The sequence below is a fragment of the Ischnura elegans genome, chromosome 12 (genome assembly GCF_921293095.1).
Source record: "Ischnura elegans chromosome 12, ioIscEleg1.1, whole genome shotgun sequence".
Classification (NCBI taxonomy): domain Eukaryota; kingdom Metazoa; phylum Arthropoda; class Insecta; order Odonata; family Coenagrionidae; genus Ischnura; species Ischnura elegans.
In genome coordinates this window covers 75,954,529-75,967,798 of record NC_060257.1, presented here as the reverse complement: position 1 = coordinate 75,967,798, position 13,270 = coordinate 75,954,529, and the positions used below count along the sequence as shown (strand labels likewise).

General features: G+C 35.9%; 2 protein-coding genes across 2 annotated transcripts; both read left to right on the top strand.

Moving 5' to 3' along the window:
* Positions 1-3,384: 3,384 nt before the first annotated feature.
* Positions 3,385-4,966, top strand: LOC124169818 (cuticle protein 1-like). Its single transcript, XM_046548596.1, has 2 exons — positions 3,385-3,457; positions 4,263-4,966. The coding sequence occupies exons 1-2, from the start codon at positions 3,443-3,445 to the stop codon at positions 4,710-4,712; spliced, it is 465 nt and encodes a 154-aa protein (XP_046404552.1). The 5' UTR covers positions 3,385-3,442; the 3' UTR covers positions 4,713-4,966.
* A 4,672-nt stretch (positions 4,967-9,638) lies between these two features.
* On the top strand, positions 9,639-12,375 carry LOC124169767 (cuticle protein 1-like). Its single transcript, XM_046548488.1, has 2 exons — positions 9,639-9,712; positions 11,153-12,375. Exons 1-2 carry the CDS (start codon positions 9,698-9,700, stop codon positions 11,615-11,617), a joined length of 480 nt encoding a protein of 159 aa, XP_046404444.1. The 5' UTR covers positions 9,639-9,697; the 3' UTR covers positions 11,618-12,375.
* The last annotated feature ends 895 nt before the right edge of the window (positions 12,376-13,270 follow it).

The following is a 13,270-nucleotide window of genomic DNA, read 5'->3' as shown; positions in this document are numbered from 1 at the left end:
AAAATTGAAATTTGAACCAAATAACCCAATTTCTAATACTTCCTCATGAACCAAAATGACATCAACCAAGGATTGATGAACACTTGATCTTATATATTTTAATATTTTCGGGGAAGATCTAAAAAAATAATTTCATGTAGGTAATTCTACTGTTTTATTCCTCTAGGCAGGAATAAAAAAGTAGAATGAGCAGTCTGAATTACTTACCTGCAGATAAATGATTACTATTTTACACCCGATTCAGTCATAACAATTTTAACATAAATCCCACAGGTGTATTAAGGTAGCGTATCCCTAATTAACATAGTGATGATACTATTAATCGCATAGAATTGGACCTTCATCAATGTAGACTTTAAAAATACAAAGACACTCTGGCCAAGGGAGCTGTCTTCTTACCATAAAGTGTGCGTAAATGACTATAAATAATCATATAGATCACGCTAGAACAATATGGATAATTAATAAATATCATAATTATGATAATATACAAGAAAATGGTTAGCAATAATAAAAAATGCTAGCTAATGCTTTTAGGATTAATATTTTCAGGACACTCACTAGGTACATATCAGGTGCGTACTCTATCCTAAAAATCAGCATCAATCGCTTAGAACCCTTAGTCAATAGATGGAATCAATTGATGTGATATGCAGCACTTAAAAAAATAAAAACTTTAAATGCATGCCTTCATACTAAATAAATTATTTAGGAACCTACGTTTTATGGCTGGCATTAACAGCGAGGAATACATTTTATTGAAAGTATGTAATCGATAAGAGTGTGATGAACGCGCAATTTTTATTTTATTTTTACTATCCATTCGCCCCGAAAATAGCACAAATTTGACCTATTACGGCGGTAAATATGCAAAAATCAGCACTGAATAATCACGCATATCCATATCTTGAATAAAGGCTACCTAGCCAGACGGGACTCGGACCCGCGACCTTCGGTTTGGCAGGTGAGAACTCTATCCCGCCGCGGAGGACAATAGATTAAAGATAAATAATTACAACAAATACTAAATCGAATTATAAAATGACGAGCTCGCACTTTTATCATAATCATCACCGCGTATTAAACGAGTATTCCAATGGAGGATAGAAAGGGAGAATGGCCGCTCGTTATGAGAGTAAACCTCATTTTCACCCTCATGAATTTCAAAATCGCTGCACATCATCTCTCCAAACGCGTGCCTAATTACGATTGCTTTGTATTTCACGGACTTGTGGTATTACGATGTTGCGATTATAAATATCAGCATAATCCATTCTTCAAAAATAGATCAAAAAGATTGGATATATTCATTCCCAGTTAAACTGAAATTACAAATAACGCAATTGAAGAAAATTTATATATTTATATGCTCAGAGTATCATCTGTGCGAGTATGAGTATGAGTAAATGTGACCTATTAGCTTACGTTGCCTCGAATTCCCTAGAAATGTGCTTGAGTATAATTAAATTTTCACTAGCCTTTTACTATTTTTTACTATGTATGAGGAACACCATGGAAAACCAATAAGGTAGCTTAGAGGAATTATTGTTGCCCATGACAAAAATAAAGAATATTTACGTCGTTTTAAATATTAATTTGTATGATTAACCACTGAATTCCTCGAAGTTTCGCCATGCGATGTTAAATTAATATAATAATAATTTTCTTTATTGTTGTTGTTATTTTACATATTCGCAAATATGAATTACACTTCGCCAAAAACACGGGGTGAGTGTTATTGTATTAGTTTTTTTTTATAAATATGCTGGTTTATTTAATTAGCGAAGTAAATTGAAGGAAAAACATCTGCACGAAAAAATATCGTAATATTTTTGACATTACGTGATAGAGAAAATGGAACGTTTTCCAAGTGAACTTGTTGTTGATGAAAATGACTCAAATTTTTCATAAAACTTGAAAATAATCATAGTTCCGAAATAGCGAGGTACAAAACATTTCGCCAAATATAAGTATATGTACAAAATAGGATAAATAGAATTTAAAACTTAAATTAAAATAGATGGAGATATTCAGGAGAGAGACAGACTTCAGCAAAGATAAGTGATAAATGGACTCAAGTGCCTCTTAACTCGTCCTCGTTAAGTTGGGATTACACAGCCTCCTACAGACTCAATCATTTCGAAGACACGAAATAGAGGCTTTTAATTTCCTCACAATTCTTTTAATAAGATATACTCCAGTAGAGCTTAAGTCTTATGACTTCCTACCTGATGAGTCAATTTATATTAATCGCTTTGCCTAGAGGAAGTATTTCACCTTAATGATGACTTTATCATTAATTTAGAAGAAGATCTTTTTCACGCTATATAATATCCTGAATGGTCTTGAAAACGATAGTATTAAGCTCAGGAAAGTACTGTGAGTAAGAATTGGGTAGCCATTGCAAGAAATATTGTAGATGAGAGTTGCCTATGGATGACTTCAATGCTTAATGACATTATATCTCATCAAATATATATGATAAAAAATTTCAATTTTTACACTTATCATCCGACGAAACTTTAAAATCAATAGTTAAAAATAAAATATTCTGCAGATTACACAACAGGTAATGTTTTTGTTATCATTGGGCATGCAGGTACTTTAAATACAATCCGTAAACCCTGAAATTGCATTCTCCATTCTCTGACATTGAGATAGTTTACCCACAAGTGACAAAGTATATATTGAAGGCAAAGAATAATTCGAAATCTTCGAAAAAAAATAAATGAGTCAACATATATGTATTTCCACATGGGTCGAAAACATCTCAAAATGAAATTTACATCGAGGGCTCTAAAAATTAACAACTTTACAAGCACGAACACCTATGCCATTAGTAGAGGTAACTCACTCAGGCGGAATTCGAACCCGCAATACTCAGATTAGCAGAAGAGGGTTTTATCCATAAATATTTTGTTGTAATATAAGCTCTCTGAATTTACCCACTGAAGCCGGAAAATATATGAACAACGACAACTACAAGCATTCATGCAAAAACGAACATGAAAATATTTTCCACGAGGGACTAGTACTCGCAACGTTCTGATAAGCAGGAGATAACTTTACACTGATGTGACATCGTGTTAAAAAAATACTGGAGATGAACAGTTCATTAATGAAGGGAATATAGACCCTAGGAGGAAGCGTCGACTGTTTCCTCGGTCAAGTGGCGTTTGGCAAAGGATTTGGAAAGTGGTGAATGGAACATCGCGGAGGGAAGAATGCGTGAAAAAGAGTTCCTTATAGAGGAGAGAGCCCATCTTGGAGGTTTAAGGGGTGGGGGAAGCGTGTTAATGTCCAGCACAAAGGGGAAGGGTACGTTGAGGGGAGGAATGTGTGTATATAATGAAGCACCGCTGTTTTTGTTCTCAGAAAACAATTCGAAGAAGCAGCAGAAACAATTCCAGCTCTCAACTCCGTGTAAGGAAACCAAGGAAATATGGCTCGTAATCTGGTGAGTTTCTACTAAATTTTTATTTAATTGCGCTCCTTGCTTTAAAACCAAAATTTATATAACTGCGAGGTCATCTACTATGAATGATACTGTGCACACCAGCTTTTAAAATCTAGAGTTATTCCTAAAAATATCTAAATTTAGGTGCTCTTGAATGAAAAACTGACCTACCGTCTTCCAGTAAGTTTGATGAACGATTTCCCCATTAGGAATACAGTAAATTTAACCGAATATGTGCAATCAATTATGTGTCTAACTTAAAACTATATGTTACGCTGCAGATAATATTTGAAAGGTAGATAAAATGCATTTTTTCCATTAATCCTTTAATAAATGAATTGGAAACGAGCTAAAATACTTTCTTAGCGAGTACACTATTCTTACATTTCTAATGTTGAAAAAAAGGCCTAATTTGTCGCCTCTTTTAAACGCTTGCACTCAAAGTGAATCATTATTTCAGCAATATTTTGCCTTATAATGTCACACTACCATTCTGACTTTTATCGCACGTAATAGGAAGCGTATTCAACAGTAGAAAGTTTACATTGTTCACTGACACTAATGAACAAGCAGCAACACCGACTCACCATTTAATGAAAGGCTGCTTCAATCACAAAAAAATACGTGGTTTAATCGATGAAGGCGATTGAAACGAAGAATGAGGTTTGCAAATTAATTAATTAGAAATCATATGGAGGTCACGTTTCTACAAGCTTCGTTAGCATTTTCCCAGCCTCCAGCTCATTTCGTCCTTTTTTATGCTTATTTTTACACAAATTAACTCATTATGGCTATTTTTCTACAGATTGTCCTGGCCATTTGCATATCTGCAGTGGTGGGAACTGGTATACCTGCCGCCAGGTACCCCGCTGGTATCGATCCACACGACTGCCCTCACTACCCCTACTGCGACAATGTCGCATTGGCTGCAAGACGCCATGGTGCTATTGCACCTTACGCTGCCCACTCCTACGCCACTTATGGACACCATGGTGCCGTCTCCCATGGTGCTGGTGCCAAGTACCCGGCCGCTGTGGACCCACACCTCTGTCCCCACTATCCGTACTGTGATACTGCGGCCTTAGACGCCCGTGGTGTTCACGGAATTGGTCACGGCTTTGCTGGCCATGGATACCCATTCGCTGCACACGGTTACGGATACGGAGTTTATGGAATTCACCATGGAGCTGGTGCCCGCTACCCCGCTGGTGTTGACCCCCATTCCTGCCCCAACTACCCCTACTGCCACCACTGAATCAGGACATTTTCCGGAGAAGATCTACCATGGAAGAAAAACGCGTTTATTCTTGGGAAGGATACATCATCTGTGTTCATTGAAAGCTCTTTCATATCCTAAAGGAACGCTGTGATTCATATACGAATTTTATCGATTTCTTATCATCAGTTTTTCCTGCAACTGTGGCTACTGATAAGAAAATATCTCGTCGACTTTTATCACGTTTTTATCCATTACGAAATATTTTTGCCAATAAAATTTATTGAAATCAATCTCATTTTTATGTTCCACACATATCCTTACCTTATTTACTTTAAGACCTCAGCATTGAACAAGGATATGGAGAAGATCTAACTAAAAAAAAAACATTTCTCTCAGACGGATACATTAACTGCATTCATTGAACGCTTTTTCATAACCTGAAGAAACGCTGCGCTTGAGGATTAATGTAGGGATATAATAAATTTCTTGCGATCAAATTTTCCACCAATCGCGGTTTCTGTTGCTTCGTCAGGGAAAAAACTGAGCCATCAAGTGTTATAAAGTTTTTATCCATTGTGAAATATATTTGCCAATAAGCTTTATTAAAATCATTCCGATTTTAATATTTCAGATAAATTGTTATGTTATTGAATCTAATATTTCAGTTTAAATTCTCGTAATGGATATTTGTCATGAATTGTTAAGAGGACGCGTCGCGCAATTGCATCGTTTAATTTGTTAAAAACTGTAACATTAATCTTGGAATTATGAGAGCGAGGACAGTAGACATAGCCAGCATTTCTCTCTGTCTAAAATTAGATAGGAGTTTTGCGAAATAAACCCTAGTCTAATCAATTATAGTTAATTACTTCGTGCATTTCCTCATCTAATTTACCTTACTACTTCAGCATTTATTCCCATTCGTTCTAGTTCGTGCCCGCTACTCCGCACTCCTGCCCCAGCTACCCATACCGCCACTATTACACGGATATATGCAAGAAACGGTCTATCGGGTCGTCAGTGTTAATCCCTCAAGAGCCTTCACCACTCCTGACTAAAAAACATTTCTCCATCGCATAAAGTATCACCATGGTTGCATCTGGAATTACAGTTGAAAAAATTCATTCGAAAAAGAATCGCAGTTGAAGGGTTCGCAGTATTTAACAGTTCGCAGTAGTAAATTGTTAAAATTTACAACCTCAGTATGCACGAACGTCATCTTATCAAGAGCATTGTTCATCGCATACATAAAATTAATCAAACGCAATCAGTGTTAAGGAATTCTACATATATGTCCCCTCCGGAATTTTTTGACGAAAGGACTGCGAGACGCGCTCTAGAATGTTGGTGCGTGATACCCCAGATACCTGATGCTGCAGATCCAAAAAAATCCCCACCTCCACAGCGGTCACACATAAACACGAATATTCGTGTGATTAGTGCATTATTTTAGCCACAAATCATACGGAAGAGCTACAAGGGAATGGACGTTCTTTCTTTGAACGTATGAGCTAACTGTGTTAAGTAAAATAAATAAACAACAATAAATAAATACCTTAATTTATGACGATAAAGATAACTATATTATATATCTTTGGGGATTTAATATGTTGTAATGGTGACAATGAAACGGGAAGTGTAAGGAATCCTACCCCCTCTTTTTGGATTACACTGGTGGTGTTTCAATAATGATGCTAAACTTGTATGCAATAGGCAACCCGCACCAAATGTTTGCTTTTTGTCATTTCTGCAGTAAATGGCCCAATAAAGGCAATTAAATCCATACTATACCATAAAAGTCTTAATTAAAGCTGTAAAAACAAAGTGATGAAGAAGCTACTAAGTTATAGCATAGCATGTGCTGAGTTCCATATGTCCAGATATTAGAAAGAAACCATCTTATTTCGCTGACTTCACACTTTTTGAAATAATTATTTTAGTACCGACTGCATAAATGCTCTCTTTGAGAAATTTTCATTATTTGCCGCAAAAAGCGACAACCGTGAGCAAATTCAGCAAAAGAGGAAACTGCGACACATTTCGTGTCATGCGTCACTCTAAGCACCATCTCGCAAGGTGAGCGATAGCAAAGAAACGACGCATAAGGCCATCTACTTGATGAAAAATGGATGTAAAATACAATTTGTGTGAAAATTTCCATTTCATCAATAAATGTTATCCCTCTCTTTTGTTCGAGTTTAACTTCAACGGAATAAGGGATATGAATAAGTTTTTATTTCCGAAATTTCAAAATTTTAGAGAGGAAGCGGAAAAACGGAGTCAAAAATTTTTGAAAAAAATCACAGAAGCGATTGGTTAGCAACCTCTGGCGGATATTTTAATTAGGTCCAAGTAAGATCCGGGAAAAGTGTTACTCTTGTAAACATTCGAGTAGGCAGCTGATATAGAATTAGGTCCAACGGAAGATTACTGCACAAATACTTACACTACAAGAACTAATACATGATCAGTAATACGATGTGGGTATTTAGGTTCAATGAGAAACTCAATGTTTCATATTATCACAATGTTATGTTGGAAAAAATGTTCATACGAGATATTATGAGATTAAATTATCATTATTATTATTAAATTGCATGATTATTGCAATTAAATTATGATTAAGTTATTGCATTAAATTCATATGAGAAAAAAACTGTTTCTAAATATAATATCGATAATATTTATAGGAGATCATCACCAAATTTAACAATTAAGTAATTTTTTCCTGTATATTTCATGTTGAACTCTGTCTTGGAGTGTAGATTTTTAGGAATATAATGCAAATTTTTTGCCAACGTTTTGGTACATTTTTATACCTCTAACAGTGTTTTTTTGCATATGATTTGTTTATGTTATTGCAAAAAAGGCTCTGATGAAGGTATGAAAATATACTAAAACTTTGTCAAAAAATGCATTTAATTCATAGAGACCTAGACTCCAAGAAACTAATCAACGTTAAAAACTAAGGTCAAAGAAAAAAATTCAATGTGGCAAACGGAATCATACTCCGAGAATCCATATGACGTGTATTCTTCTACAGTGAAGGATTAATATAACAAGAATACTCGTATGATTCATAATAGAGACATTCATCTAATCAATCTGAAAGGGTACTCCTGTCATTAAGGGCTGCGTTGATCATGTTTTAAGCATTTCTCATTCGCCGCAAATGAATTTGAACAGCACTAGAGAAAGTAGAGGAGAATACCATTTCCTCAAACGCTACGCCCAAGAAATTTTGAAACTTCAAATTAGAATACGTAATGCTAATATCACTGTAAGAATGGGTGCAGTAAATTCGTTTTGACACGTCGGGCAACAAATTGCTCCATCGAGAAATTTACTTGGATAAATTCAAAAAGTGAAAGGTCCAAGAATTTAGTCTGCCTAGCCAAGAACATATCCAAGGAGAAATTATTCGCTGCCACAATCTTCACACATCACCCTTTCTTTCTCCTATTGTATTTTTGGAATGCGTTTCTCTCGTAATGGATAAGATCCAAACACCTACCGTTCGAAGCCCATGCATAATGTCCAGGTGTGCTATTAAGCATATCACTTGCATGAATAAATGTTTTAAAACCATCGTAAACGTAAGCACAAAGTTTATAATCATGTGTTAGTAAAATCTTTTAACGAATCCTAACTTAGATACGTGGTATACCACAGTTAAAATATCGAAACAAGTTATAGGCGTTGAAGACCCTTCACAAAAGTTGTTTGAAAAAATACTTGTACAAAAATACTCCTCTACGGCGAGTTATCTCAATGTCTTATTAAACAGAGGTAATAAATAATACATTAAGACACACCGATGGAAAAAGGCTAAGTACGTATTCACTTTTAATTAAATACAATATCATCGTTTAGAATGTCACTGAATTTATTAGAGGTTTTAGAAAGCTCGCATGCCATTTAGGAAACGAAATTATGACATTTAAAATATTGAAAGAGAACAGAAAATTGAATGAACATAGTATGTGAAATGGATAAATTGAGATATTTTTCATCAAATATTCTTAGAAGTAAGTGCAACAGTATTTTGTTTGCTTGCGCTGGAAACCAGATAACCCGGAAATGAGGAAACTTGAACTTACGACAGTATTATTGAAATTGCCATGGGATATAAATTTGCTTTAAAATAGGCGCCTTGCTGGTAAATTATGTAAGTGATAACGTTTATCTGTACTATTTACCCTCAAATTATAATATTTCTCCAGCACACTCTTGATAATTATTAATGGGTATTATTCATTATAATTTTGAGATATTAAATTTGAATCTTGGAATGTATATCTTGTAAAGACACTCCAACGTATTAAATATAGAGGCCTGGAAAAGGAAAAAGATATTGAGATAGTTACGCGTGGATTTTTTTAAGTTTAGGTAATGCACACAGCGTGTGACAACATTTACGGAAGCAAAATAAACCTATACCATTCGGTTATGAGTGCTGCAAAATATTGCAATACGCTCCAAAAAATTGCGTGGTTTCATGGCGACAGAGACGTTTCATCGCTGAGCGACGCCCTGTTTGGTAACGATGGTGAAAGTGGTGAAGAAAAGGAATCGACAGACCGCTATCGACTATTGGGACACCTACCCGGTGATCCCCGAACATTTTTAAGGGGTAAAATGATCTTAAAAACTCACATTGTTCCAATGCCATAAAAAACAATATATAAACATTGATCATTAACTGAATTTTATAAAACTATTAGAAAAGCGTCCTTGAGAAGAGTTTATAACGTTTGGTGATGAACTGTGAAGATTTGAAGACGAAATTAAAATATTTGGTAGGGAGAATGCTACCCAAAAGGCACTGAGCCTGAGACAGATTGACATGGATGATTGGGCACAGGGAAAATTTTAAGGGGAGGGTCTTGAGGAGTATCACTGACGCAAACTTTGAGGTATATAACATCGTGCAGGCCACAGAGCTGTCAGGATCACCTCGAGGTCTCTACAGAAGCACAACTATCTCACTGGACCCCCAAAGCTTCAAGGAAACCAAGAAAATGGCCGTTAAACTGGTAAGAGTAATATCACTTCTAGTCCCTTTGGAATAGCTGGTTACCTGGAGGAGATGAATGAGAGGTAAGGTCATTTGTGCCTAAGTGGGAACAGTAAAAAGGGTGTAGAGAAACCCGGTTAGAGTAATACTAACTTTAGGATATAAAGGGACAATGGCGGAATATGTAACTTGAACACTGACTATAGGATCCAAAGAGAATGGCGGAATATGAACTTAACTTTCCCTATCCCTCTAAAGCACTGGAATAGTGGTTTAAATTCCTCTGTAAAATTTTTGCACCACCAAAGTTTGATATCCGAGTCCACAGGTTCGAAAAATTAAAATAATTTAAAAAGTTTAAAGTAAAATTTTTGCACCACCAATGTTTGATATCCGAGTCCACGGGTTCGAAAATTCGCTATTTAACCTATCACAAAAAATCACTGCAAAACCAAGTTATATTTAGCTCCACGGCTCCCTTATTTGGTAATATTTATCATCTACCATGCTGACATACTGTGTGTCTACTTAACTAGGGTGGAATTGAAACCACTCGCACAAAAATATTCTGATTTTCTTGCAAATAATGCTCAATATATTTTTTTAGTCTCTAATTGACATTCATAACTTAAAATTAATTTACTACCAGCTCTTCATAACAAACAAAACCAAATTGCAACACAAGAGTCCTAGGGATATACAATCAGAAATAAATTTCTACCAGTTAATGAATTAAACTAATGGAATACAATAACCATTTAAGAGTTTGTAGCCACGCCTCTTTGCGCATTTCTTTCTCAGATTAAAATGATTTATTTATCGCAATTTCAAAGTATTTAATTTTAATTAATGCAATTATTGTTCACTGAACCGTATAATTGAAGGGTAAAACGGTATGATTAAGTTTATATTTACGTGTATGCAAATATAAACTGAACCACAGGTTAATAAAGCTGGTTTTTACCTGGAACAAGTCATGCTCACTGCAAAATGTAATAATATAGTGTACACTCTTTCAAATGGTTTAGGTTTTGCGCCTATTTACCTGATTTGTTTTAGATAGAACAAATACTTGGATTTCAATTAAGTGTTAGCTGCTTTTATGTTAAATAATGTCCTTACCAATATTTTCTATACACAATGTTTGCACAAAATGTTCTACACTGCTTTTTTACCAATAACTCGGAGAATCAAGGATCCAATAGTTATTAATTCTATGGGTAATGTATATGAAAATGACTGAAATAAGTATAAGATAAATATAATTTTCTCTATATATCCTATAAATATTAAAAACTTCCTAGAAAATATTTTTATAATTATGTAAATGTAAAAAACAGTACAAAAAAGGCTGAATAGCGATACACTCGCCTGTTTCCATGTTACTTTCGATACTCCAGTGGAATTCTGTTAAAATTTCACGATGATTTTTAAGCATTCTTTATGGTTACTCCTACAGATCGTCCTTGCCCTCTGTGTGGCCGTAGCAATGGGAGGAGGTGCTCCCGGCGCCAGATACCCGGCTGGCGTCAACCCCCACGCCTGCCCCAACTACCCCTACTGCAACAACGCTGCCCTCGCCGCATACGCAAGCGGACACCACGGCGCTGTTGCACCCTACGCTGCACCCGCCTACGCCGCGTACGGACACCACGGTGCCGGGGTCCACGGAGCCGCAGCCGCGTACCCAGCCGGTGTTACCCCACACACCTGTCCCAACTACCCCTACTGTGGACCAACGCCGGCAAAGAAGTGGTCAGGAGCCGCTCCCGCCTACGGTGGTGGACATGGTTGGGCCGGCAGCCATGCCGCACCCGTCTGGGGTCACGCTGGTGCTTATGGTGGTCAGCAGGGACCAGCTCCGGCTCGATATCCCGCTGGTGTCAGCCCTCATGCTTGTCCCAACTACCCCTACTGTCACTGAGTAAAGTAGAACTCAGGAATTAATCCATCCTACCATTTCATAGAGCTATTGGCAGAGCGAGAAAATGCATATCATGGCATTGGAACAATTTACCCTTATTTATTTCAACATTTTCTCACCCAGAACTGAAACCGAACGGTTGATAAATATAGGCGGAGATAGAGATCACCTCACACTTGGCAAATAGCGTGTGAATATCTCAAATTTTGTGGGCCAGTACTTTTTCCTGTGTCAGTTTTCGCAGTAGTATTTTGTTTCGGGAGAGGCAATGAAAAGCAGAGCAAGAATAACTCAGAGGAAGTAAGAGTTATTTGCTATTGGTAAGATAATAGTTGTGGAAGAAAAATTAAAATTTTGATGATTATTGCAAATATTTTGCTATAGTAAGCCCTTGGAAGTGCATCATTATTAAATATCCTGTTATGCTATGAAGATAATTAAACTGCTAAACTGTTTGCCAGAACTCACGTGGAAAAGAATTATGTATACATGCGAAGAAGATGGAAATCGCTCTACCTTCTATAACTCCATTTGTAATTTCATCCTGATTGCTCTTGTAATATATTTATTTATAGCCACCTAATATTTACTGATGCCAGAACTTATGCCATTTTAATTTCCTCCAAATAATAGGAAACCAAGTAAAAATTGCTTGAAAACGGTATTATTTTCATTCCAAGGCCTTAATTTAAATTCGCCATTGTTTTTTTAGCATTTTATGCTTCATATTTTACCAATACATAATGTATGTAATGCTACTATCCGCTATGTTATATTTATGAAAAAACGCTTGACTGTAAATAGACTTACTGTGTTGTTCTTTTCTGTACCAATGATGAATAAATATATTATTGCTGAAATTGAGAGTCTACCATTCAGATCTTCAAATTCCTTCTCCAAATTAATAAATATGTTGCTAGTGTATTTTATAGCAAGAAAATGTAAGATATTACTTTTTTTAATCAATAGAGAATGATTCCCTTGGTATTGGAATTATTTCCAGATGAGTCTTGTGCAATAACCCTGAGTTAGTGTTCACCCTGGATTTATTTTACTACCGCGCTATCGGTTTCACTAACGCATACTCATGTTGTAACTTTGGTTGGCGTTTAGCCATAATATGCACGTGCCAAATAGTCTTTATATTAAATGAAGCGGGTTCGAAGCCAAGGGGTACAGTTGATTTTCTTTACTAAACACAGTTAGGTACAGAAATTAGGCAAAGAAAAAAAAACGAGAAGACCTCAATACTTAGAAGTGTATTTGATTTTCCACTCGATAACAGCGCAGTGCAGAGATTCACTCTCATCCCTCGGCCACCAAATTGATGTACTTACATTTCTTTTATCAATTTCTGCACCTAACTCTGTTCAGAAAAAAATCACTTGCACCCCTTGGCTTCTCACCCCCTCATATATAATGCATGATACGATTTTAACATTCCTTTCCTTGGACAGATTTTGCGGACCAACCATTCAACTTGAAACTATTAAAATTTTGCGATATATGGCACGATGCGGTTGAAGTTATTAATATATTCAAATAATAAATGTTAATTTTAACTCTGAATTTATTTCCACATGACGCTTTTTGCTTTATGGTGTCACAAAAACGAAAATGTTGAAACTAGTTTACTGGTTACCGATGGAAATG